Here is a 26,266-nt window from a genome sequence, read left to right as displayed (position 1 = left end):
CACTGTCAAATAATTTAGGATAAAATTATAATAAGTTAGGCTAACTTATCATCGGTGAAGTCAAGTCTTTACTTGCTGAACAAATAATGGCCTGCTTTTAAGAGGTTAGCAGAGTAAGAGCCCACACTACTGATCCTTCAAAGAGGAAAATATTTTATCATTTTTATTGCAAATGCCACTGAAATAAATTTTCATTCCTTAGTAATCACATTTTTGCACTTCCTCTAACCTCTTCATAAACAAAACCCTCAACGTTAAAACCTATTTATTTGTAAAATGAAATTAAGACATCTTTGTAGAAGAAAAAGGTGAAATATTTTAGGGGAAAACACTAGTCAATCTATTTTAAAGGAAAAATGCTATCTTAAGCAAATAAGTAAATGACAACTACAAAATCGGGTGATTTCTGTTCCACGTAACAAAATACCCAATTCAAAGTGGCTCCGACAAAAAAAGGATTCACCCAGTGGTGTAACTGCCAAGTCCAGTGAGAGGCTTTCCTTCAGACCAGCTCCGACTCAGCAGCTTCCATTGTTAAGGACCTGGTTTACTTTGAATCCTTTGGCCCTGCTTTTTCATGGCATTGCCACCTTCCTACAGCAGGCTTTCTTCATACACCCAAAATAGCTTTCAGTTACTCTTGAGGCTATGTATTTCCTAATTAATGTCCAGCAAGAAAAAGAGCATCTTGGCATCAGCCTTCCCAGGAAAGGGACAAAAATTCACTCTGCCAGCTTCAGTGTGGTCCACGTGCCGTCCCCGCCACCACTGCGGTCTAAAGGAGCAAAGATGCTCATCAGCCCAATCCACACCACCTGACCCTCTTGATCTGGACCCAAGTCAGCATGTCCAAAACCACCTGGATTCCCCCAAATGGCAATCAGGGGGTACTGGGAAGGAGCAAAGGGGGAATGGATACCAAGGAACCATTCAGCCTCAGGGGACCACATCTTCTAACTTGGATCTCAATTTGGTTAAGTCAGGCAAGTTGTAAGCTCCAACTCAAAAGTTATTTTTCATAATAAAAGTAATACCTATTCCTAGAAACCATTTGATCTCCAAAGGTCCTATTACCCTAAATAGCAAGTACAATTTAAAATCTTTTTTTTTTTTTTGCCTTATTCACTTCTCTCTGTTTATTAGCACAGCTCTCCATATGCCAACTAGTTTTCAAAATTATTCCATGCTTCAAGAGAATGGCTCAGGGATTTTAAACCATAATATACCACTTCTCATATAATTACACAATTTACAAGTTACAATTATGGATTAGATCTATTTTCTCTAGGACCCAATTCATCAATAAACTAGCTGCCCTTCCACAGACCAAGCCTCTTAGGGCAGTGAACATTATTACACCCTGTCTTCCATGGAAAAACTATTCAGAATTAATATTGAGGCCTACTGTTACAAAAATACAACATAGCTTTAGCTCCTCAAGGCCACTGGAGGAGTATGGATGAGGGAACTCATTACTATCTCATACCCAACTTACAACCTTTACATGGACACACTACCACCCCCATTTCTGAGCTTCCACATTATCCTAGATACAACTTCTACTGAACCTGTCATAACAGATGATAATTATCAGTTGGGCTATTAGTCTTACCCACTTCAGGGAAGCAAAAAAATCATAAGACCATTAGAAATGTGTTAAAACCACCTGGATTTGAATCTAGGCACCTAGGTTTTGAAGCCAGGCTCTGTCACTTGCTAACTAAATGAATTCTGAGGCCTGGAAAGGTTAGTTCACTCCCCAGTTTTCACCTCTGAAAACCGATGTCCACCCCCACCTTTCTCAAGGGGCCACTGCAGAGGTAAAATGAGCAGATACACGTAAAGCACTCAGAAGCTCAATAAATGTTATGTTTATGCGGATTACCACAGCTGGTCTAAGAGCACAGAATAGGACCCAGTTAATACTGTTGGTATCACTCTTTTTTATATATTAATTTGGTCGATATCACTTTTTTTTTATGTATTAATTTGGTCCTTCATAAAGTGTTCCTAAAGCTTAGTGTTGCTAATGGATCCGAGTTATTTTCTAGGTCTTTCTTTTTTCTCATGCCTCATACTCTCACTGGGTGATTCCATCCACTACCATGGCTTCAGCCATCACCCATGGGATAGTTCCATCTAAATCTCTATCTCCAGGACATTTTTGTCCTTATCTCTCCAAGCTCATACATACCATCTTGTCTATTAGACATCTCCCCTTGAATATGGGGAAACTTAACATAAACAGAACAAAACACAAGAAGAGAAATGAACAGAAATCAATTACCAACCTCCATCACTGATGTCATGCTTCTGATAACCCCATCACTGGGTAAACGTCCTCTTATGTGCCCCTATGGCATCCTATCATATATTGCCCCTACTCAACCATCCATCTTTCCATCCATGGAGCACCTACTCTGTGATTGGCTAACCATCATAACATGCATAACTTGGCATTCAATAGTCTACTTACTAGTCTGCCTTCTCTACTTCTGGGTCATAAGCTCCCAGAAGATGACAGGAATTGGATCTTGTTGGTCCTTGTATCACCAGCTTTGCATAAAGTAAAAACACATGATAAAAAACCTGGTGGGTGAGGGAATGAATGTTCCCACGAGACTGGTCTGATGATGAAGAGCTAAAAACACGTCCCATAAATGGTATGTTAGTAGCAGGAACAGAAGAAGGTAGTAGAAGAATGTAGCTGATCACTGTTTTCAGTGAAGAGATGTATAAAATCCAAGAGACTTTCTCAAATCAAATCGACATTCTTATACTATGTCCAAAGCAAAACTGTTTTTCATAAAGATGGAAAGAATATTAAATGTGTGCCTGAAGGTTTAAGAGGCCATAGTCTATCACTGAGAAAACTGAGGGGAGTAAATTGTGGAAAGCAGAAACCAACAGCTCATAACCAACATTCGACCACAAGTGCTCACGCGTGCACACACGCACACGCATACACACACACACACACACACACACACACCCTTGGCTGGGACCAGCTGTTAATGATGAATGCCAGACTTCACACCACTTTTCAGCTGAGAACAACTTAAGGAAAGCATCTGACAATGACAGGAAGGACTATAATAATGAGAGACACCCTCCTAGCATGAGGGGGCAGGAAATGATGCAGCCACTGGTTACCACCACCACCACTCCCTACCCCTACCATATCCACTGAAACACATTTGAGGGCCCAGAAAGAAAAAGAGAAAAGGCTCAAAACTGAGATGCCTCCCAAACCAAGCAGTGTCCAGTCACAATAATTTGTGCAACTCCTTTCTACTCTAAGCATGAGCACAGATACACCCTGGCTCTATTTTATATCAAAATCCCCGTGAACATATGTTATCTTCCCAGAACAACGTATCCTACTTGGATATTACAGAACCTACAAGAGCGCAAAGAGAACGGATACATTTCCACATGGCTCCCAGAAGGTAACAGAAAGCTTCATTCAAAGCATCACCAGTGCCACTCTATGAGGACCCAAGACTTAACAAAGGATTTTACTGAAGCCTGTGTTTCTTCTTCCACACCTAACACCGGCTGTCAGCCTCTCATGTACTGAAGGCCTCAGCAGAAAAAGTTAGTGCCAGCACCAATAGGTGTCAGGCAGGAAGATGGGTAGGAGGGCTCTGGACCCGGCTAGGAAAATTCTTCTCCCCTCTGATACAGGTGAAATGAACACAGCTCAGGAGAAAGGGGATTCTTGAAGGCATTAAGTGCTCCAGGAAAGCTAAGTTGGAGAGCAGACTGAATGACAGAAGAACTGCCTTGCTGACATGCCGTGTTCTTTTAAAGCACCTGACAGATGAAAGGCGGCCAGTGACAGCCTTGAAAATGCAAGTGAATGGACAGGAAAAGGTGTCCTGTTTCAGGACCATGAATGTGACAGCCATCCAACAAAGACAAGTGCCACGATACCAACACTCTATCTCACGGAAGCCTTAGAAACCACACACCAAAAATTCAGGTTTTTCTGGGACAAAACAAAATAAGGTGGTTTTGAATTCACACCCACTTTACAGAGTAGATTTAAATAAAAACAGCTATAGATAAGGCAATGGCATATGTAAGTGCAGATACACAGACACACACAAGAACTCATTTAAGGGCTGCATTTCAAATTACTGCGATTGGTTAAAGGTGTGGAGGCTAGTGTGGCATTAGAGATGCAAAGTTTCATTCATGAAATTTTAAATAATGGTGGTAAGATTTATCTAGACATACACGCGGAACCTAAATATAAACCACATGAATAATAGAATGTGCATGAATTTTGAATGCTTATTTTTCAGAAGAAAACAAAGAACTGAATGTGTGAGTTCTCTGAGTCTCTAAGCATAGTCTGTATTTGCATTTCAATGGCTTGCAAGGTAAGCTCTGTGAAACTGGTCAAATGTAAAGACTCTCATCTCTCCTCCAGCCCCAATCAGTCAATTAGCTTCTAGAGAAAGTGGCATACAGATGTTAAAATCCAGCATCTCAAAATGTATTTCAGCTGATACAGATCAAAGTAATTCTGAAGCAAGGATGTTGAGGACACAGGCTTTCCGTGGAGCAAATTCTGGTTAGGAAGCATGCAAAAGCAGGAGCTAATGGCTGATGTGGTCAGGGGACACACACACAGAAATGGAACAGACAAGGCACTACACAACAAGATTTGTACAGAAGGGAAGCACAGGCAAAAGCCTGTAGACTGAGAGCCAACACAGCCAAACAGTTTGCCAGTAGGCAAAAAGGTAAGTGTAGCAATTTTTGTCCGTTTAAAACAAAGGCATTTCAGATGTCAGCTCTGCTACTCTGGTTAATACAGACAAGCTATAAATATGAGCCCCCGTAAGATTTCACACTGCACCCAAACCATGAACCCTAATGCTCAATCTCTCCTTATTAGCATTTTTTCATTCTTCCCGTTAAAAGCCTTTACTGGCACCATATGAGCTACTCTTTGCCCTTTATAAATTCCCCTATTCCAAAGGAGTTACTTTTTAATGCTCACAGGAGTAGAAGTATAATACACACATATTACATATTTGAATGACGTTATCAATATGCCTTTTCAATTGCAGCACTTCTGGTCTTTCCTTTTCTATGTTCCACTCTTTTGTCTTTCCTTTCAATAAAAACAGAGATTTTAGAAATCCAGAGGTGAGCCCAAGTGCAGGGTGTTATGCTTGACTCATAGGAGGCATTCAAGAACTAGGAATGGATACTTGAATTTAAAGAAATGGTGGCAATGTGTGGACAGTAAACAGAATAATGGAGCTACTTTTACTAACTGCCCACTCACCCAGCCATGGTTAGTACTATAGGCTGAATGTTTGTGGTCTCCCCTCCCCCACGCCAATGCAAATTCATATGGTAAAGCCCTAATGACTCATTTGGAGGTATGGCCATTGGAAAATTATTAGGGTGAAACTAGGTCATGAAGGTGGGGTCCTTGTAATGGGATTAATACCCTTAAAAACAAACAAACAAACAAAAAAAAACAGGAAGAGACATGAGATTTGTCTCCACCATCTGAGGACAGAGCCAGGAGGTAGCTATCTGAAAGCCAGGAAGAGGGCTCTCACAAGATATGCAATCTGTAGCACTTTGACCTTGACATTCCCAGGCTCCAGAAGTGTGAAAAATCCATGTTTGTCTAAGACCTCTTGTCTATATTATTTTGTTACAACAGCCTGAACTAAGACAACTAGATACTTACCTACCTTTGCTGTAGTCCACTAATAATCCTGCTAGGTAAATGTTAGTATCCTTACATTACAGGAAAACACACACACACACACACAGCCTCACCCCTAAGGCACATAAAAATTTTAACCTGTTCCAGAGTCACACAATTGGGATGTGGCCAAGTGACACAGTCCAACGAAAGCAGAGAAAGACAGAGGTTCAGCTATCTAGAAATACAGTAACAATGGCCATGATCATGCGCTGTGTTCTTGTTACCTGCTTGACATTTTTCAAAGTAACTTACATGCAAACATCTTAATTATTTTACAGCGTTCCTGGAAGGTAAGTAGTATTCCCGTTTTAGGGATGGCAAAACTGAAGTTTAGAAGAATGCCCAGGATAATCGAGGCAACAGGTACTGGATCAACACCCCCACTGAAGTCTAGTAGACTCCAATGCCATTGCTCTTATGCTCTTAACCACAACACGAGCTCATCCCCTGTACTGTCACCCCTGCCACCATAACGCTGGGTCACAAACCCAAACAAACCTAGTGGCTTACAACAATCAACATTTATTCTCATGTTTGGAGGTCTACAGGGTGACTATGAGCCTTCTGGTCTTGGCTCCTGGCTCCAGATTTCTGTAGGTCAGTTCCATGAGTGTTTGCTCTGGGACCCAGTGGCTACTCAGGGCATGTTCTTCTCACAGTAAATCACCAAAGCGCAAGATAACAAGTCCAACTCCACAAGCTTATTTCAAGCCTCTGCTTGTGACACATTCACCGACAGCTCATTGGCCACAGCAAGTCACATAGCTGAGTCCGAAGTCAACTGAGGGGAAGTAGCTCTATCCACCATGAAGCCATGAGGCCTGGGCAGGGGAGTGAATGTATACAGAAGAGTGAAAAATTAAGAGAGTAGTTGTATCCACCACACTAACCAAATTCAGTTTATATTTACCATATCTTCTAGTTGAATTGCTCAACAGTTAATGGGAAAAGAATCTGGGAGCTCAGTGATTTGTATTTAAAGTTTTAATGGAAAAGTGTAAACAGCCAAATCAATGGTATTATTCCACCTTCACCTTCAGAACAATACTAAAATTGAAAGAATAGAAAATACTGGAAAATACAAAAGTACCACCTCTCATCAGGGAAAATATCATTATGATGAAAATCCTATAAAATGAATTTCTCGAGGTATCTGATATCTAACAATAAGCCCTAAACTAAAAACAATCCATTAAAAAACACAATGTTTTCTACAATCATTTCCTGCTCACTGTAATACATTCTACCTCTAACTCCCAAGAGGGTTCAGTTTTTTATCAATGTGATTTAATGTCTTTGTGTATACAATACACAAATTGGCAACAGTGTGTCAGAAAACTGATAAAATTGTACACATGCCATCTGTCTTTCTTGGTTGAACCCCCTATCTTCAATTACAGATATTCCATTCCAAGGGAACAAAAACTTTGGCTGAATTTGATGTAATCTCACTCAGGTTTTAAATTTACTCACTGTTTCAAGCAATGTGGTACCAACCTCATCATCTTCATTTAAGAATGAATTGCTTTTTCCATTACAGCCTCTAGTTTGAGATGTTTCATTTTGCCCTTTCAAAATTGTATTGAAATGAGACTTGTAGGCAAGTTGTCAAAGTTGGAAGCAATTTGCAAAAACACATATGCACACACACACACACACACAAAACCACAAAAACACACAAAATACCCCTACATCTTCAAAATCGGATACATTATTTTTAAGACCTGACACTAAAGCATAAAACTACTTTGCTCTCAGTATAACTGTAACCAGTCCCGCAAAATAAGTGTTAAAAATACACATAATAGTAATTCTTGGAAGCTAATCTAACAGTCTGTGAGAAATTGCACTCTCTTATTATTCATAATGTACTTCGATTAATTATTTAAAGCAGATGACTTCAGAATCTATAACTGGCCTTGACCTCTGCGTGGAAGCCAGCCTAAACCCATACATCCAGCTGCTTACTGAATATTTCTACTTACGAGGTGCTTCCACTACTATATGCACAGAACTAGTCATCTTCTCACCATCCAGATCACTTTTACTTCCGGCCCCTAGCTGTTGCTGGTCCTATGGTCTGAAGCCTGGAGGTCACCTGCAGCTTCTCGCAGCTCCTTCCCCACCCATCCCAAGAGGTCACCATGCCGTAATCGTACTACTCCTGCAGCCACAGCCTCTGGGGCAGCAGTGGCACGGCTCACCTCCTCTCTCCTAACCTCCTGGCTGTCCCTGGCCTCTCCCGGGGCACTCTCCATTCGCACGTGAGTCAACAGCTGACAGGTGGCACAAGATTGCTGTGCCCTGCTTAGGATCTTTCAACGGCTTCCTATTGTTGGACAGTCCCGTCCAGATCCCTCAACAAGGCATGGCTCTCGGGCCTCCGGCTGGTCCCTTCCTCCCTCTAAAAGGCATCACCTGTAGCTCCTTCCAAAGGGAGGGCGCACCCCATGTGGTCACCCCATCTTGGCATGTGCAGCTGCTTCCCTGGCCTGGAACATGCATCTCGCCTCATCTGCGCCCGGTCATCCATCACCACTTGGCAGCAACACCCCCACCTGCACAAAGCCTTCCCCCTCCTGCGGCACAGCCTGGCACTGTCGCCGTGCCCCCCGCACTGTGACAGATGCAGGACCCGGCGCTGGCTGTTGCCGGAACTGCTGTGTGTCTCCCCCACCACACGCTCAGCCCCTCAAGGTGGGTACTGCTGGAGCCGGGGATGAAAAGTCCAGTAGTGCATTTATTATTATCATTAGACGTTTATTGAAAGAAAGGCAAAGAATGGAGTTCTATCCTTGACTGCCGGAATCAAAAGCATCTGCATTCACAATCTAAGAGTAGCACGTGTTTTGAGAACTCAAGCAAGGGCACTACGGAAGAGTATCCACAATAAGAGTTCCAAACCACAGGTGTTTGTTATGGCCAGCGTGAGGATAACGCTTCAAGGGACAAAGCTACTGTCTTCCATGCCTAAGGTGGTTTCTAGACATAAATCACAGGGCATGTGCCAGCAATATAAAAAAAATGTAAAAATGGAACTGGACACCAGCAGTGCCCTGGGTCCTTTCAGGTTAATGGTCTAGGGCTGCCTCTAGCCACCCCACTCTGATAACTGCCCCCTGAAGGTGGGTTTGTTAATGGTTTGAACTCTCACATCGCTACCATTACCATTACTTAGGAAGTCAAGAAACAAAGACAAGGAGGACATCCATCTCCCCCTACCTCTCCATAAAAACAAACCCATGTCCCACTGGAAGAAGGGAGGCCAAACGTGCCATACACCTTTGAGAGGCTGTCAAACTTTGCATTTGGAGATACAGAAGGAGGAGGTTCCATGAGTCTGGGTTCCTTGGACGTGTAATCCCCCAGGAGCAGTGGGTCTCAAGCCTGGCTGTACCACTGAGAGAGATGCTAAGTTAATCCATGTGGACTGCATCTAGGTCTCACGCTTTAGAGGCTCCTCAGGTGGTTCAAAAGGACAGCCTCCGATGAACCACTGTCCTAAGGTTTGGAACTATGCATCATATTAGAACTGATTTATCTTTCTCAATTTCATAAAGACATGAAATAAAAAACAATCTTTAAGAGCTTTTCATTGATCTTAGTGAGTGGTATAAAACTTCTTCCTAGACGACAAAGCAAAAAAATTATAAAGAGGCTCCCAAATCCCACTTTTGACTGATTATACAAGTAATACGTGCTTACTATAGAATAGTACATTTGAGATAAATTCTTAGACCCCACCATCAAGACATAATAACTTTTTAGTGCTTTTCTTCCTGTTATTTTACATGAAAAAAAAATCCAGGTTCCTAATATATGTTAGATAGGAGTTATTTTTTTGTTTCTTTCCACCACCCCCAACTTCCCATCTCTGCCTCATACAGACTAATGTGTGGGTATATGCTACACATTTTTATAGACTTATACACACCTTTTGTATACACTCTACTTTTTCACTTCTCGTTATTATCAGCTTTTTCCTGTCATGAAACATTTGTCAAATGCATGATTTTAATGGCAATGTTGTCTTCTGACATGTGTGTCTCTAAAGTCATTTGCCAACCTTCATGTTTTAGGTTGCTTCCAAGACAGATACATGGTTTCTAAGACTTTTTAAAAAGCTCTACCGTTGCTAATAATTTATTTGCAATTCAAGTTTCAGGTAAAATCAAACACCCTTATCTCATTACACTATGGTGTCAACAATAAAATGATTGGTGGCTGCATGAATACTGATCCTTGTAAGTTCATGGAGTTCACCGTTTTTACAGTTTACCTAGTTCATTGATTAGCTGGTCTTTTAGTCTCCTTTTGTCTTCTTCTAAAATTATTCTTTAGATAATTTCACTGCTTTAAGCACAATATTATTAAATTTTCAGGCCTTCTCTACTTTGAAAAACCTTTTCAGGCAACTTAAGATTTTTTAAAGATGTAATACATAAAACCATACAACTCCTCACAGAGGGAACTAAGAACCCAACAGAGAAGTGGTGGCTACATTTATCTCAAAAGTTATTGCAGCTGAGTATGCAATGGTTCTGATCAGGTGAGACTAAACTGGCAAGACAGAGCCAGCTCTCAGTATCTGATTCAAAGAAGCAAACCGGTTCACCTGGAAGGGAAGGACCTTTGTGAGCAGTGAACGCTAAGCTAATTTATCATGTGGGCCTAATGCAAGAGACGATGCACATCATAAGGGATAGGCTTCAAGGGGAGTTTTCCAGAAAGCGCAGAGCTGAGCAATCACAGCCATTTCTTCCAGCAACTCTTACTAAGAGCAAAGGACATGACGTGAAGTTGTAAGTCTTTAAAAGGATTTCCAGGGGTGCAGAGATGGACAGACAACTTTTTATATCCATCTCAGACACAGAAAGTGAACTCCTTCAACAGCTAATACCACTCCAGATATGGCCACACCTGGTCTAATTAATTAGGTGCTTATAACTACCAAAAGCTCATTTACCATCAAGGCACCTGGGTAGCTCAATCAGTTAAGAGTCCTACTTTTAATCTGAGGAAACTGAGGGTTGCTGGAGTGGAGGGGGGTGGGAGGGATGGGGTGGCTGATGGACATTGGGGAGGGTATGTGCTATGGTGAGTGCTGTGAACTGTGTAAGACTGATGAATCACAGAGCTATACCTCTGAAACAAACAATACATTATATGTTAATAAAAGGAAAAAAAGAGAGTCCTGCTCTTGATTTCACTCAGGTTATGATCTCAGGGCTGCAGGATCAAGCCCTGCGCCGGGCTCTATGCTAGGGGAGCCTGCTTAGGAGTCTGTCTCTCTCTCTCTCTCTCTCTCTCTCCCCCCCCCTTTGCCCCTCCCCCTGCTTGTGCTCTGTTTCTTAAAAAAAAAAAAAAAAAAAGTTCATTTACCATCTTGATTCTTCCTGTCCCAAAAAAGCCTCTTTGCCTTTCTGGAACCTTCGAAGAACAAAAGTACTTTATGCCAAACTATTATTATCATCTTTTTATTAAATTAATCCTCTAACTAGAGTTCTTACCTTTAACTGCACAGAACCTTCAAATGAGTAAGGACAGAGTTATAGTCCCACACAACAATACTGTGATGGAATTTTGGGTCAAGTGTAAACACATCCAAATCACTTTAAAGTTGACAGACTTCTCAGACACACTGAGACATTATGACTTGAATGACCCACATTCAAGCATTGAGGAAAACAGAGGTAGCTGGATACCAGTCAGAATGAAAGAGTCCGCCTGCTTCTTTGCTTACTAAAATTGAACTTGAGATAATGGCCAGTGGAAAATCAGAACCTAGACCAAAGTAATAATGTTAGCTTTTTTTTGTTGTTTCAATAAAGGCTGGGAGACGAAGTCCAGGTATAAGGGAAAGCAAAGAAAACAAAAATCCTAACACAAATCCGGAAGTCTAAATTCGAAAGATTTAGTCATTAACTGCATCATATAAGAAAAAAACATTTACATTCTAGCTCCATGTGATAATCAGGAAGTGGACTGAAATGCTAATACGTAACTAGGGAGGAGGGAAATCAACAGATGGTAGCAGGTAGAGCAAAATACCACAGGAGGACAGGAAAGGAATCCTATGACATCGCTCTGGGAGAACACTCCCTCTTCTACTGATTTGTCGCTGCTTTAATGGCGCCTGTCCATCTTTCTCCAGCCTTGGGAGCTAACACATTAGGGACAGGGACACTTTCATTAAAACAAATAAAAAGGACACATATAACAAAAACCACTGAAACAATTAATTTCCATGACATTTAAAAAATATGATCTGTGTATGAGGAACATTAGCCCTGAAAGGAGCCAGTTATCTTTTGATGAATTAGACCTGTCTAGAAATTCAAATTGCCCCAAGTCCAAGGTCTGCCCAAGCCCATCCATCCATCTGAATTTCCCATGTTTTGAGAAGCAGTCTGAAAACTTCCCCCAGATTCTAACAGTGGAAGCCACTGGGGCCTCTTTCTCTCATTCTCATTTCAAAGGCAGTGATTGAAGTGCTATCAGTAGTCCCGGAAATATTAATAGAGTCCACAGAAAAGATGGAAAAGTGAGTCACTTAAGATGAACAACTCAGTTGTGCTGCCCTTTTATGAGGTAGCCCTTCCTTGAGAAATTGTATGTTCTCACTAAAAAATTTCTCGAAGACCAAATATTAAAAATACCACTAGTATTCCCATGTTTTAAGAGCTAGAGGTACTGAAATTCTAAAAGTAGGTTCTAAACACATACATTATTACAAAAATACATTTTATGGAATTAGAATATTTGTATGCTCCAGATTTTTGACTAGGCTTTTTGTTATCTAAAAACCTGGTCTGTTCCACACAGTATGCCTCTATTCAGTGCGGCACACCAATCGACTCCTATTATTATATAAAATCCTGTAGCCCTGTCAAAATGATCCCTGTAAATAAATAATGTTTACTGTCTTTACTGCTGATTCTTCTAACTTAAAAACAAACTCAAATAGCATACATGGAGTAAAGATGTAACTATTTCATCTTGCTAGTTATGACATATAATGTTATAAAAATAAAAATCCCTTGCTTTTCAACAACATAATATTTATTGAGTTTCTACCATATGCTAGTGTATTTGTTATATAGCCATTAACTTTTTAAACCTCATTTATACCTATCTCCTACTTAGTACACTCAAAGGTCTTGTGCTGAAATATTTTACGGAAAAATAAACAGACACTGAGGGTATAGGACTTGCTCAAGATTACCTCGCAAACACAGGGTCAGAATCATAAATACAAAATGTGTAGGTTTCAGCCTCACTTCACTACTGCAGATATATCTCATTGACATGTTGAAATGTTTCAAATAGTGTATATTTGAAAATTAACTTAATTCTTAAATTCACTAGGTGGCGTTATTCTCATGAACTCCACAGTGACATCTTTTGTAATACAAATACTTAAATTTTATATTTTATAAATAGTTTCCTTATACAGCAGTTTCTTTAAAAAAAATAAACTACTCTATGTAAGAGGTGTCTTTTAAAAAAATACTAGATATAATGGGAGTAAAAGAAAAATAAGCTTTGTTTGAGCCAAAGTTAGGTTTTAGCCATGAGGTGGCAGAACTCTGAAACACTTTTATATTGTTACTTCTCACAGAATGAAGACTTCTATCTCATTCATAAAAGAAATCAGGCATTCTTTATCCATGGTGTAGTCAATTATGGCAGGTGTAGTAAAAGTATGTTAAGTATGACAACGATCTAGCACTCTAAGTATTGTATCAATGAATTGTGTTTCCTTTGTTTTGTTGCAAATCTTTTAGATAGAAAGTAACTCCAGTATTTTAAATAACCACAATCATTATTTATTTCTAAAATCAAAAGTTCTGTGAGATCTATACCCCTCAAAAGCACCATGTGTTTCAACTATATCCTTTGAAGTGCTGAGAATATATACTACAGAAATAAACCACAAAAAGGAGTTTCTTATCCAACATACATTACACCATTATCTAAAATGCATTAAAGGAAAGAGAAAACTTAGCTGAACTGTCACTTATTAATAAGCTGAACCATGAGGGAGCTTAATAGTTTATCATCTTTTTTAACAAAGAGACTTTCCATATTTAACCATTGACCCCGAAGAGGACATGGAGCCGCACAGACAGCTGTGCATTACCAGAACTTTATAGATGTGATGAAAACAAAGAAAAGGAAATCCACAGCAGTGACTAACTGCACTGTACATTCAAAACAATGACCACAGTGAAAATCATTAAAGAGGCAGTCTATTTACTTAGGTTGGGAACAATACATGACATTTAACCCCAATTTCTTAAATCCCTCTTTGGTTTACCTGCAAATAATCCTTTAATTTACCCACAATATTATAATATGAATAATAACAGTATTAGTAACAGACACTTAGAACAAAAAAAAAAAAAAGCAGAACTAGACCAGCTGTAAGTCAAAGCCATTAAGGGCTATCTGGAAGCATTTCTAAATGTGCTATCTATTCTGTACTGTCAAGCATGCATGTGACATTTTTTTCCCCCAAAAATAATGAATGAGGGTTTAACAATGGCTACTCATTAGGTTCTTTCAGAAAAAAATATCACTTATTCGCAGGAAAAAGAGTTATCAAAGAGTTAAGCATACTAATTTTGAACATACTTATGTTTTGGCTTCCTTAAACTTACAAATCGCTAAGCAGATGTTTTTTTTCAAGCTGTCTGATTTGCCAAGTTCTAACTTGGAATACATTTGTACACTAAAGTTGGAGTAATTTAATTAGAGAACCTTGGGCACAAAAATCAAGGCAGTAAGATGGGGATCTTTCCTCATCTCAACATAAACAAATTACAGTCGACTGTGATTGAGCTGCCAGCAGAAACTTTCATCTCCCTGACAGAAGAAAACTCTCAGCAGCTGCACACATCTGCAAGGCCATCAGACAGAGGCTCCTGCCACTCGGGGGTTGATCCTGACACAAAACTGAGTCCTGTGTTCCCAGAACTGAACGGAGTTGCCACCCTCGACAGACTTCCCAGACACTTGACAGAATGCCAGATTGGCTCATCAGCTGTCACCACCAGCCACAATTTAACTATTCTTCAGCAACAAGCAGAAAAACCATCCACAAAGTATCAAACTAAAAGTCCTATCTATTGTCTCTGACAAAAGAGCCTTTCTCATTGAACCCTGTGATGTGTCACTGAACCCTGTAACTAGAGACTTAGCGTATCCCTTTGCCAAGTGGATACGAAGAACCGTGCACGTTATCCGTGCCCAGTAAAGGAAGGAAAAGGGAACTTTGAAATCCTCAACGGCAGACCACTGAGGATGCTACATTTCAAGAACGGAAGGATCTCCTACCTGGAGCCCTCTTCGTCTTAGAATGCTGGACTCATCCATCTCCCCCTCCGCTTTCTCTGAGCCTCACAACAGTCTAGCCATGCTGTACTACCTCTACTTCAGCACGCTAATTCAGAGCCCGGCAGCTGCTGAACACTTACATCACGCTCTAGCTGATTGGAGCCCGGAGTCAGCTGGTGCCGCTTAGTTATGCACTCCAGCAACTTCGGAGAGCACGGAGGCTTGCAGTTCGGTGCGAGAGGGCAGCAAGTGGGCTCAGGTACCTAATGCATTTAGCCAGGCGGGGGAGGCTCTTGCTATTAGGCAGGAAATCGTGGGGTCCCTGTTCTTCCTTCTCCTTCAAAGGCATTCCAGACGACCAGTAAATGGCTTTCGGCAGGAGCTCTGGGTCAAGCCCCTTCTGAAGCAACTATAAGGTCGAAGTGGCTAAGTAAATCAGTGGTGACAGACACCTCTGAGGAAGGCCGCCAATGATTGGGACGGGGAAAAAGTAGGGCACAGCTGGTCAGCCGAGCAGCACCACCAGGCCTGCTGCTCATCTTTCCTGATCTTTCCTGATAGCATCAAAGAAAAAAATGTAGCAGAACACGCACGCGGCCCGAAACCCTGCAAACAGAGGGCTCTGGGTGGCTGCTCTTCCAGCCTTGCCAGAACACTTTCCACCTCCCAGTGTGAAAGCCAACTCACTCACATAAATACCTGGCCAGTAGTTTCCTGGCCCTAAGACAGAAACATTTTAGATATTAACGTCCCTCCTGATTGTAACTTCATTTTGTTGAGACCTGATCAAAATGTAAAAAGGCAGAAGAGATCGTAAGAGCCATCACTGGTTGGAAGATTAACCTATTTACAGTCTATAAGCAGCTAAAAGAAAGATTCCCATCATGTGCAATTTCACAGTCTGTTTCAGCTTGTTTACGCTGCTCATCCTCATCTTATTTCAATTCGAAGCAACCAGGAGATGAATATTAAGTTTTCATTACTGGCCTGGCACAGGAGTAACAACATACAATACTACCAATTTATAATAAATTATTCCCCCTTGATTTCTATCCTAGAGATATTTAAATTGAGATTACAGTTTGGTTCTGAGGAGGCAGTCTAGGACTCTGCAACTTGTCTGAAAACCACATTCTCCTTCACTCTATCCATTAGACAGTCTCTTTCTTGCAAGAAAGTAAGACAGGCATAATATTTTCTTAAAAATCTACAGGCATAATATTTTCTTAAAAATCTACATTTCCTGGGTTTTACCTAATCCAGATATCTGATTTCTCAATGCAGGGGGTGGGGAAGAAAGTGTCTAGAGGTTCCTTACCCATCCACCTGCTATTACACTAGCTTTCTCTTTCTGATTGTCAACCCACTATTAGGAGTGCTATCAATTGATTAGATTATGTCATTAAAAATAGCTTGGGGATTTATGAATCTAACCACTGAGGAAAATTGATTGCCTTTTATGTTCCCGAACAGTCTGCATACATCTCCACACATACAAAGAGAAACCTTGTCAAGAAATAGTAGCACTAGCAGAGCTATCAGCAGAGACGGGTATCGGGGTGTTCTTCCACTTAGGTGTGCTCAGTTGATACCACTTAAGGAAGGAAGCTAGTTCTCTCTCACACGTGCAAAAGTAGTACAGTCTCAAGAAGCAAAGAAACAGCACCTAAGTGATCACTGTGCAAGCCAAAAGGGACCAACGAATTCCAAACAACTGTCTTCAAAAAGATTTTTAAAAACTGTATGTTAAAAAAAAAAAAGAAGAAACTGTACATGTTTGTTTACATGGAAGGACAGAACAAAAACAAAAACAAAAAGAAAACAACCTAAAAAAAAGTCTCAGAGCCGGGACAGTAAGGTCGGCTTGCTATCTGTGCGGGATCTGCAAAGCTGGTGGAAAGAGATCCCCATTCTTGACAGGCCCACCTGTACTTTCATCTTTTCCCACAAAAGGGAGACCTTTTCCTTCAATGAAAACAAAAGGTATGACAGTTGTTGACCTTTCTCCCTCAAGTCACCTTCCTGAGAGAGGAGCATGAACAGTTGCCTGAAATTTGAAGGGCCATCTTAGACTAAGTGCCTTGGCAGGAGGTGAGAATATATTTACCAGCTTAGACTATCACTGTCATCTGTACACAGAGGCATAAGGAAGCCCTAGTTGGTTTTAGGCAAAGAAAAAAAAAAAAATCATGACCTAAGAAGCTGAACTTCCAAAGCAAAAGCCAAGCTCGGTGTCATGACACATGCTTGTGCTCTGAATACTGGGATCCTCATTGTGCTGGTCAGTCTAGAAAAAGTGGGGTCTAGTGGAGGGTACCAAGTTTTCAATACAGAGAAGGAAGGGAAAAGATTTTTCCCCCTGAAATAAAGATCACAGGTTGCCAGGAGGAAGAAAAAAAAAAAAGGTAGAGTCCAGAAGCACCTTTTCTGTGACCAATTAGGTAAGCTAGTTGGAAATGCTATCTCAAGACATTTTGAGGACACACTGTCAAAAAGTCAAAAAGATGTGTATCCCAGATAAGTGGACTCTGTGCATCCCAAGCACTGTGGCAGCCAGAGATGCCTGGTGGGTGGGAGTGATAAAAAGGAATTTGGTTGGGGGGGGTGGGCAAATATGTTTCTTAACAAAAGACTATTTTGAGATAAAAATCTAGTTTAGTATTCAACCATTAACTAAGTCTAAGATGAAGATTATGACCATTGCAGCATCAAATCTAGTATGAAAAAATATCGATTACCTGTCAAAATGTATCACTTTGAGAAGTGATACATACATTTTAAAGAAATAAAACCAGCCAGAGGCAAAAACATTTGGGACAAAAATGAAAGGCTGCTGAAAAATAACATCAAGCAATAATGACTTAGCAGAGGGAATAGTAAAAGGAAAATTGCTACATTTACCCTTTGCTACATATTTTCTCATCAAGACAAGCCATGTGTTAAAATGCAATAAAAACTTCAAATGATGACACTTATTCACAGGTAATAATTAGGATCTAGCTTAATTTCCATTAATAAACTCATTTTTCCTGCGATTTTATGCCTTCATGGAATATGTTCACAATATCGTGAGTCAATTCAAAAAATACCAACCTCAATGTTTAATGCTGTTATATGTGTATTCAAATAAAATTTCTTAGGCTTTCTCATCAATTGTTATCTAAAGCCAGGGGCTTCATGGTACTTGATTTTTTAAAGAAGTATCTGTATGGAGGGGCGCCTGGGTGGTTCAGTTGGTTAAACATCTGCCTTCACCTCAGGTCAGGATCCCAAGGTCCTGGAATTGAGTCCCACATCGGGCTACCTGCTCAGCAGGGAGTCTGCTTCTCCCTCTCCCTCTGCCCCCCCCCCACTTGTGCTCTCTCTTTTGCTCTCTCGCTCTCTCTCTCCCTCAAATACATAAAAACCTTAAAAAAAAAAAAAGAAGTATCTGTATGGATACACCCCATGCATACTCTATCACAGGTGTAATTTACTTCAAAGAACACTCAATCTATGGACACTATAATATGGGTAAAATTTAAATTTTAATCATTATTACAAAAAATGACTCACAGAAACAAAAACATTCTAAATCCTGAGAAAAATGGGGTTGGGGGCGGGGTGGAGGAAGCATGTGGTTACACACATTTTCAACAAAGGGGTGGACTGACATTTTGTAATTACTGTCCGCAGTAATGTTTGGTATAAGGATAGAGGTTTGCCATCTGATTTACCTGGTCAGGTACTTTTCACAAAATTAAAAAGAAGTTACCTCTCTTCACTAGTTCCACACTGGTTACCCTAAAGTAAACACTCATTCTGATTATACACCCACTCTTCACCAACTGAATGCTCACTGAGGAACTGCCGTGAGGAACACTGTGAGTTTTTTTTAAAAAACCAAAGATGGGGTAAGTTTCCAGACTTAACCTTGCCCACTGCACACCACCAAACTAATCCACTCCCTACCAGCAGCTCTCAGCCTTGGCTGCTGGACCACCCACCCACAAGCCAAGGGAGCCCAGATCAGAGGGGATTGTGAGAATGGTTTCCTGGCAGAGAGGAGGTTTCTCCCTACCACAGGGAGGAGAGTCAGAAGAACGCCACTGTTACCCAGGCCCTCATCCCCTCAGTAAGAGTTGTCAGTATGCTCTGAATGTGATCTCTAGACCATTACCACAATCCGTGGTGGGACCGCCCCATAGTGTATCCTTATACATGTGTGGCAGCGATCACTACTTCAGCTCGAGCAACATAGACAAACAGCCACAAAATGCATTCACTACTAGATCCTGTCTGTTACTCTCAAACAACAGACCAAGGATTCACATGTCTTTTATTTATGTTCAATGACCAGGTAAGTCTATGTGGCCAAGTGGACAAATCTTCCATTCACCATTTGATTACTTTTTCCACTCATAAGCTCAATGGCAATGGCCAATGAATGCGTTGTATTTAAGAAAAGTTAAAATAAAGATCATAAAAACTTACAAAGGAGAAACAGACCATTCCAGAGAATGCATGTAAGTATCCACTATTGGGAATATAATCATACTGCAATGTAAGTGGTAAAGAGAACCTCGGATGCCAATGACCAAGGTAGCCGTGAGATTTGTTCAAAAATACATTTCCGTATTTACATTTAAACTCCTCAATTTTTGCACTTTATTTTCCTCCATGTTTTACTTCTAAATAATAATAGCCAACATTTATTGACCACACACGATGTGCCAATCCCTGTTCTAAGTACTTTATAAAGTTTATCTCATTTAATCGTCATACTAACTCTATGAGTTAGATTTAATCCCCATTTTACAGAGAAGGAAACTGACCCTCAGAGAAGTCAAGCAACTTCCTAAGGTCACACAGTCAAGGAAAGGCAGACTGAGAACCAACTCTTTCCGGCTGACTCTCCAATTTTGGTTGCTAACCACCCTATTGCCTGTTAGGGCTTAAACCAAGGAGGAAAAAGTGCTTTCCAGATGAAAGGAACACACGAAAGGTGTCAGGTATTTTTAGCTCCCAAGAAAAAATCACCACATTCTAAGTTGTCAGTGGTCAAAACACACCAGAGAGAACATAAGGAATTCCAGATTCTACGGGCCACGTGTCTCCAAAAGACACGGCTTCAGGACAGAAGCTAGGGACCTCCTCCTCCCCACCGCCCCCCGGGGGGGAACACAGGAGGAGGCAGAAGGCAGCCAGAGACAAGTGATGGAGTATGGCCTCTACTTTCTTCTTAGCTGTCTCCGGGCCTTCAGGGACTCCCTCTGAGTGTCAACTTCACCTTTCTGGCTACTCCAAAACGATCTGATTCCAAATAAAGTGTCATTTTTTTATCAACATGTAAATTCCACAAAACCAAAGGCACCCTTTTCAGTGGTGGTGCCAGACATGCTACACATCCGCATTCACCTGTGGGGCTTTTTGGCGGCTCCTTGTTTCCTGGTCTCATCTTCTCTGGAATTTACCACTGAAGGCACTCCTTAAATGGCTCTTGCCTTTCAGGTGAAATGACTCAGGGCACAAAGGCTGCTCACCCTGTTCTCAACAGCGCTGAGACTTCTCCCTTCATTTTCAGGAATCATGACTCTCCAGCATCCCTAGGAGAAAGCCCCTGGCACAGAGAGCCGTCCCTGTCCAGGCTATGCCAAATGGGAACCCGGTAACTTGGGGCAAGTCCCTCAACTTCCCTGAGCTTCAGTTTCTATGACAGAAAATGGAGCTATGACTATGGACTTCACCAGGAAGCTGGGGAAGAGGAGGAGGCCATTTGCTGGGAAACTGGGAAACTGATCCCACTGCCCTTCGGGGGAGAGCAGTCCACTCTGGGCACCTGGTCCCTCCCTCCTGGCCCCAGAGCCATGTCTCCACACTCTCCTTCCTCTTCCATGATCTTGCAGGCCATCAGCCTGCAGAGTATCTGCATCACATACCACTCAGCCACTTTCTGACTGCAAGGCTCCTTCGCCTGCCCAGGAACACGGGAGAGGCAGAAGACAGGGCTCAGCTTCCCAGTAGTTGTTTCTCATCCCCATCCTCCCAAGTCACAAAGTAGTGAGCATGCTGACACCAGGGGTGGGCTGAAGTGTGGGGCCGAAACACATACCACGGTCTGCATGCTGACTCTGAAGACAGGTTACGTACTTGGCTCTAGTTGACATTCATCTTCATTCCTGCCTAATATTAATACTGTAATATGACAATATTACTGTCAAAGTTATTCCTGTCTAATCTTTAGAAGTATCTGTTATTCATTAAAGTAACATACAAGTGAACCAGTGTCATCAATGCTCAAAAGTAAAAAGACACTTGGAGACAGGTTCCGTTCTGTTTAAAGTCCCAGGAGATCTTATACTCAGGAGGCAACACTGAAACCATCAATTACCTTGTCCTGTGTTTTAAAATAGTCACTTGAGATTTTAAAGTAACGTTCTAATCTCTAAGGTCAACAAAGGTAAAGAAATAGTTCGTACTGTATGTCTTTTTCTCCCCAAAGAAAAATGTTCAAACCTGACAGGAAGAGGACTAAAACAAAGGACAGGCTGCCTGCCTTCCAGAGAAAGATGGAATTTTTCCTACTCAAAGGAAAAGGGCGGGATCTAACACCTTCCCACTGACAATATACCACAGTCTGAATTTGCCCAAGGAGTAGCATTTTCTAAAACACGTTTCATTTAGCAGAGATTGCAGGTGGGGGTCAGTAGCAAGCATATGCCTATGAAATATGCTGCATCCCACGCTTCCTGTGTTTAGCTCCATTTTCCATCCCGCCTGTAATCCTGAAGACTCTTTAAATGTATGCGACTGGTGATTTCTACAATGTAACATGCATGATTTCGCTTCACGCTTTTCACAAGAAACCTATATTGTCTTGACGTTTGCATCACCTTTTTTTTATCTAATTATTTCTGGCATATTACCCATCAAATCACTACTGACAATATGACAGGAATCATGGTATGGAAAAAATTACATCCTAGGAGGAAATAATAAAATATAAATCACATACATAATTTTCTTTTGAACATTTTAACAATGACATCCTCATATACATATGAAATATAGCAGACTATCCCCATAAATGCCCTAACATCAATCACGGCAGGGAAAATATTCTCTAGTTTGCGAACACACGGACCCAACAAAATATAGCATTTCTAATAAAACTGGGTAATACAACTTCATTTTTTTCATACGAGAGCATTTATGAAGATCTGACAATTGGAAATAGTTCCAATATATTTTTTTCAATTATGTCCCTTCATCTCTAAATGATACACAGCTAACACTGGAATCGTGAACTAGTTGTTAGCAAACTCCTGTATTTCACATGAGTAGATCTATCAAGATCAGAGTAGATGAGTGAAGTGACATTGGCAGTCCCACCGCTACAGGATGCCTATCAACAGCAGGAGCTTTAGAAACGAGTAAGTCAATATGTATATACAGAAGTGGTAACACTCCTGGTATCAACCAAGTATTTTATGAGCATCTGAAAAAAAGAGACAGTCCTAAAATTATTCCTAAAGTGATGACGTACGCCCAGAGATAAAAGATGAGGATAATTTTTTCAGAATTTTGAACTGTATCGTCTATATTCCAACTACACTCGCTGAATCAGAGATTACAACAGCACTTTCAGAATACACATGTATTAAACTTTTAAAAAATCTCACACTGACAGGAAGCTGAGTTCTAGGTTAAATGTATTGCTACCTCGCTAAACGTCCTAAAAAAAGGTAAGCGCAGGCAGGGGGAAAAATCTGAAAAATCTTCTAAGGAGAGAAACCAAGCCAGTCACCTTGGAATTGAAAATCTGATTGTCCAAAGACAGCATGCTAAATAAAATTAGGGTGGGACTGGATACATGAGGTAGTCAAGCACTCTTTCTACGGATGTTTATACTGACATGCTTACAATACAGATGCGAAGAGCCACGTGCAAGCTAATTGTTTTAAGCCCTACAATCATGTCTAGAACCTCACCCTACCTTGAGACACCAGCGTACATTAATTCCGAGATTTTGGCCTGGGAACCTCTTTTAGATCTTGTTGGCATTATGCACACAGAGCCAAGCACTTTTGGTGACTCTTCCACAAATACTGAGGAGCTAAATAAGTCTAAGAGATACATACAAAAGGGGTTTTAAAAAACAAGTCGGCCTGTTTCAGGCAAGCATACCTAAGTCAGACACTGCCCTTGAAACCTGTTTGTGACTCCACTGATCCCCACATATAGTTGGCCTTTCTTTCCATCACCCTGCACTCACGTGTCATTTAATTCAGAAGTGAACAGAAATGAGGCTGCTGCTAGCACTCCTTTTAGGATAATGGCAAGCAGGACTCCTTGGGACTCAACCATGAAACACGGCAACGTGATAGAACATTGCTTCTCTACGGTGTGAACTCTGTCTTCTAGCTTCCCCTAAACGTGCTCTTCAGAGAAACACAAAAGGTGCTCCAGAGTCTAGCTCATTAATCCTCATCGGTTTCTTGTAAAGTAGCAAAGCAAGAGACTGGTCCAATTTACCAAGTAAAGTAAGGCAATGAGGTTAAAAGAAGAGCCCAAGGTCATGAAAACAGTTTAAAAAAAAAACAAGAGCAAACAAAAGAATTCAGGCTTCTGGGTCAGGTACCAGGGCCCAGACAGCAGCCACGTTCCAAAATACCTCCCCCTTTCCTCATCTGCCTTCACTGTCCATCCCACCGGCGCTTTAACAGGAATTCAAGGGCAAGGGCTCCCCCGCCAAACCTTCAAATAGATGCACCAACAAACACTCATGTGGGTGTACCCACACAGTGATGTGCATACAGAGGGAAAAACAGAAGCACTAAATGAAGGTCAGGCCAAGGATATATACTTTAGGGAGCTGTCACATGAAGCACTGCCCGCTGATCCAACAGTAATGTCTATCTAGTTCAGCAAAACTAAGTTGAAAACAGTGTTTAAATTTCAACTGCACAAGTCATAGATAAACTCTGTTTTTTGTTTTTGTTTTTTAGTGGTTAAGGGTCCCTCTACATTCCAAGAACATATAGTCATGCATTAATATTCAAAATACCATGGGATTCTTGGGATTATGTCACACATTGAGTCCATGACTCTATCAAAGACTGTGAAGAGCAGCCTGTTCTCCTTTCTCCTTCTCTTAGCTCAAGAAAATAAACACTTGTCTAGCTTTCTTAATATTTCAAAATTATAAATATAACAGATTTCTATTATAGAACATCTGTAGTATACAAGACCACCATAAAGCCCTAATTTTTTTAAAGATTTTATTTATTTGACAGAGAGAGAGAAAGAGAGAGCACAAGTAGGCAGAGCAGCAGACAGAGGGAGAGGGAGAAGCAGGCTCCCTGCTGAGCAGGGAGCCCAGTGTGAGGCTCCATCCCAGGACCCTGGGATCATGACCTGAGCCGAAGGCAGACCCTTAACAACTGAGCCACTCAGGCGCCCGAACTCCTATCTAATTTTAGATTTTTTTTTATTTTATTTATTTGACAGAGAGAGACATAGTGAGAGGGGGAACACAAGCAGGGAGAGTGGGAGAGGGAGAAGCAGGCTTCCTGCAGAGCAGGGAGCCCAATGCGGGGCTCAATCCCAAGACCCTGGGATCATGACCTGAGCCGAAGGCAGATGCTTAACGACTGAGCCACCCAGGTGCCCCCTATCTAATTTTAATGAACAGTGTACACTACCCTTATTGTTTTTTAACCACCAAAATATTCATCACTTTTATACATAAAGGAACCCCGAAATTGCTATTAAAAGCTGTCTTTAAAGTAGTTCTTCAAGTAAGACCAAGGAATGGCTTTAACAAAAATTAATATTCTCAAAAAAATAATAAATGTTTAAAAACTTTGATCTTGCTGATAGCTGATTTCTTAGACTTAGTTTCTCTATAGTCTATATAAGAATGCAGTTCTAGCACATTATCCTTAAAAATCAAGGAAACCTATCTCAAGTTTTACAGACTGTTAAAAAGTCACTATGTTCTGTTTGAAATCCTCCGCTCATTCATTTATATTCATTAATCTTAATGATATCATTAATGCACAATGTGTTTCACAGAAACTAATTGTATTTTGCCAGAATCAAACATTAACAATTATGCCTCCCATTATCACCTAATAAAATAAAATTTAAAAAGTCTCAGGAACATCAGTGAATATTTTGGTGTGGTAAATAATTTGCATTTTTAATACTACAATAAATTGACCAGATTACCATCAATTAGATAAATTAATATTCTGTAAGTAAGACCATCGGGAATTATTCCATTAGAAATTGACAACTCTTGACACTCATTTCCTTGAGCTTTATTGAATACAGGCTTAGCCTTTCTTTGTCCTCTTATCTAAAGTTGGCCTTTGTGACTCTAGCTAATACCACACAACAGAACATATTCCTCTTTAATTTTATATACTTATCATTGCTTTAAGCAAAGAAAGGAAATTAGGAAATCTGTGCTCTTCCAGTAAAGGAGAAATATCTACCTGGGCAATAAAAGTGCCCTGAGTCAGAAGTGTGTGAATCAATTTGTTTACATCTTGTATTACTATACACATTTTTTTATCCCCTTGATTCAAAAGCCAATTGCTAAACATCTACTATGAGCCAGGCATTGTGATGAATGCTGAGAACACAGGGAGGAAAGACTCAGTCCCACCAGAATGCAGTCAGGGGTCCCAAGACATAAGTACCAAGGAAGGATGAACTCAAAGGGTAGGTGGAGAATAAGGGAGGTTTCCAAATTTATCCTCTTATTAGAATCACTGGAAGATTTTTTTTTTAAAGGACTTTATTTATTTATTTATTTGAGAGAATGAGAGAACAGGGGTGGGGCAGAGGGAGAGGGAAAGAACCTCAAGAGGACTCGGCGCTGAGCAGGGAGCCTCACACAGGGCTCAGGCTCACAACTCTGAGATCATGACCTGAGCCGAAAGTTGAACTGACTGAGCCAACCAGGCGCCCCTGCATCATATTTTATAAATTGCAAAATTTAAGGCCCCACCCAATCTACTAAATCACAACCCCCCAGGGTGGGCCCCAGGCATCAGTACTTTCTGAAGCTCCCCAGATGATTCAACTGTGCAAAAGTTTGACAACCCCTGGTCGAAAGGGCACAGGAGTACTAAGCCCCGCAGTAGTAGGAACCTTCTTACTACAGAATTCCTGTCATCCTCCCCATGCTTGATT

At 40.9% G+C, this 26,266-nt stretch overlaps 1 protein-coding gene across 10 annotated transcripts in view; it reads right to left on the bottom strand.

Moving 5' to 3' along the window:
• Positions 1-26,266, bottom strand: part of MAST4 (microtubule associated serine/threonine kinase family member 4) — a 545,730-nt gene that overhangs the window by 305,356 nt on the left and 214,108 nt on the right. For 2 of the 10 annotated variants that reach the window (XM_064596186.1, XM_064596185.1), the window contains exon 1: positions 15,083-15,511. The exons of 7 other annotated variants lie outside the window; for them this stretch is intronic. In XM_064596186.1, coding sequence (XP_064452256.1) covers positions 15,083-15,121 — 39 coding nt within the window. In that variant the 5' untranslated portion in view covers positions 15,122-15,511. Of the gene's footprint in view, positions 1-15,082; positions 15,512-26,266 lie in introns of those variants that run through there. One more of the 10 variants, XM_064596187.1, reaches the window with a different exon arrangement.

This window comes from Mirounga angustirostris, unplaced genomic scaffold (genome assembly GCF_029215605.1).
Source record: "Mirounga angustirostris isolate CCGP_5_RB_7025 unplaced genomic scaffold, mMirAng1.0.hap1 SCAF_7, whole genome shotgun sequence".
NCBI classification, from domain to species: domain Eukaryota; kingdom Metazoa; phylum Chordata; class Mammalia; order Carnivora; family Phocidae; genus Mirounga; species Mirounga angustirostris.
The sequence above is the reverse complement of the archived record's forward strand: the minus strand, read 5'-3'. Positions and strand labels throughout refer to the sequence as shown.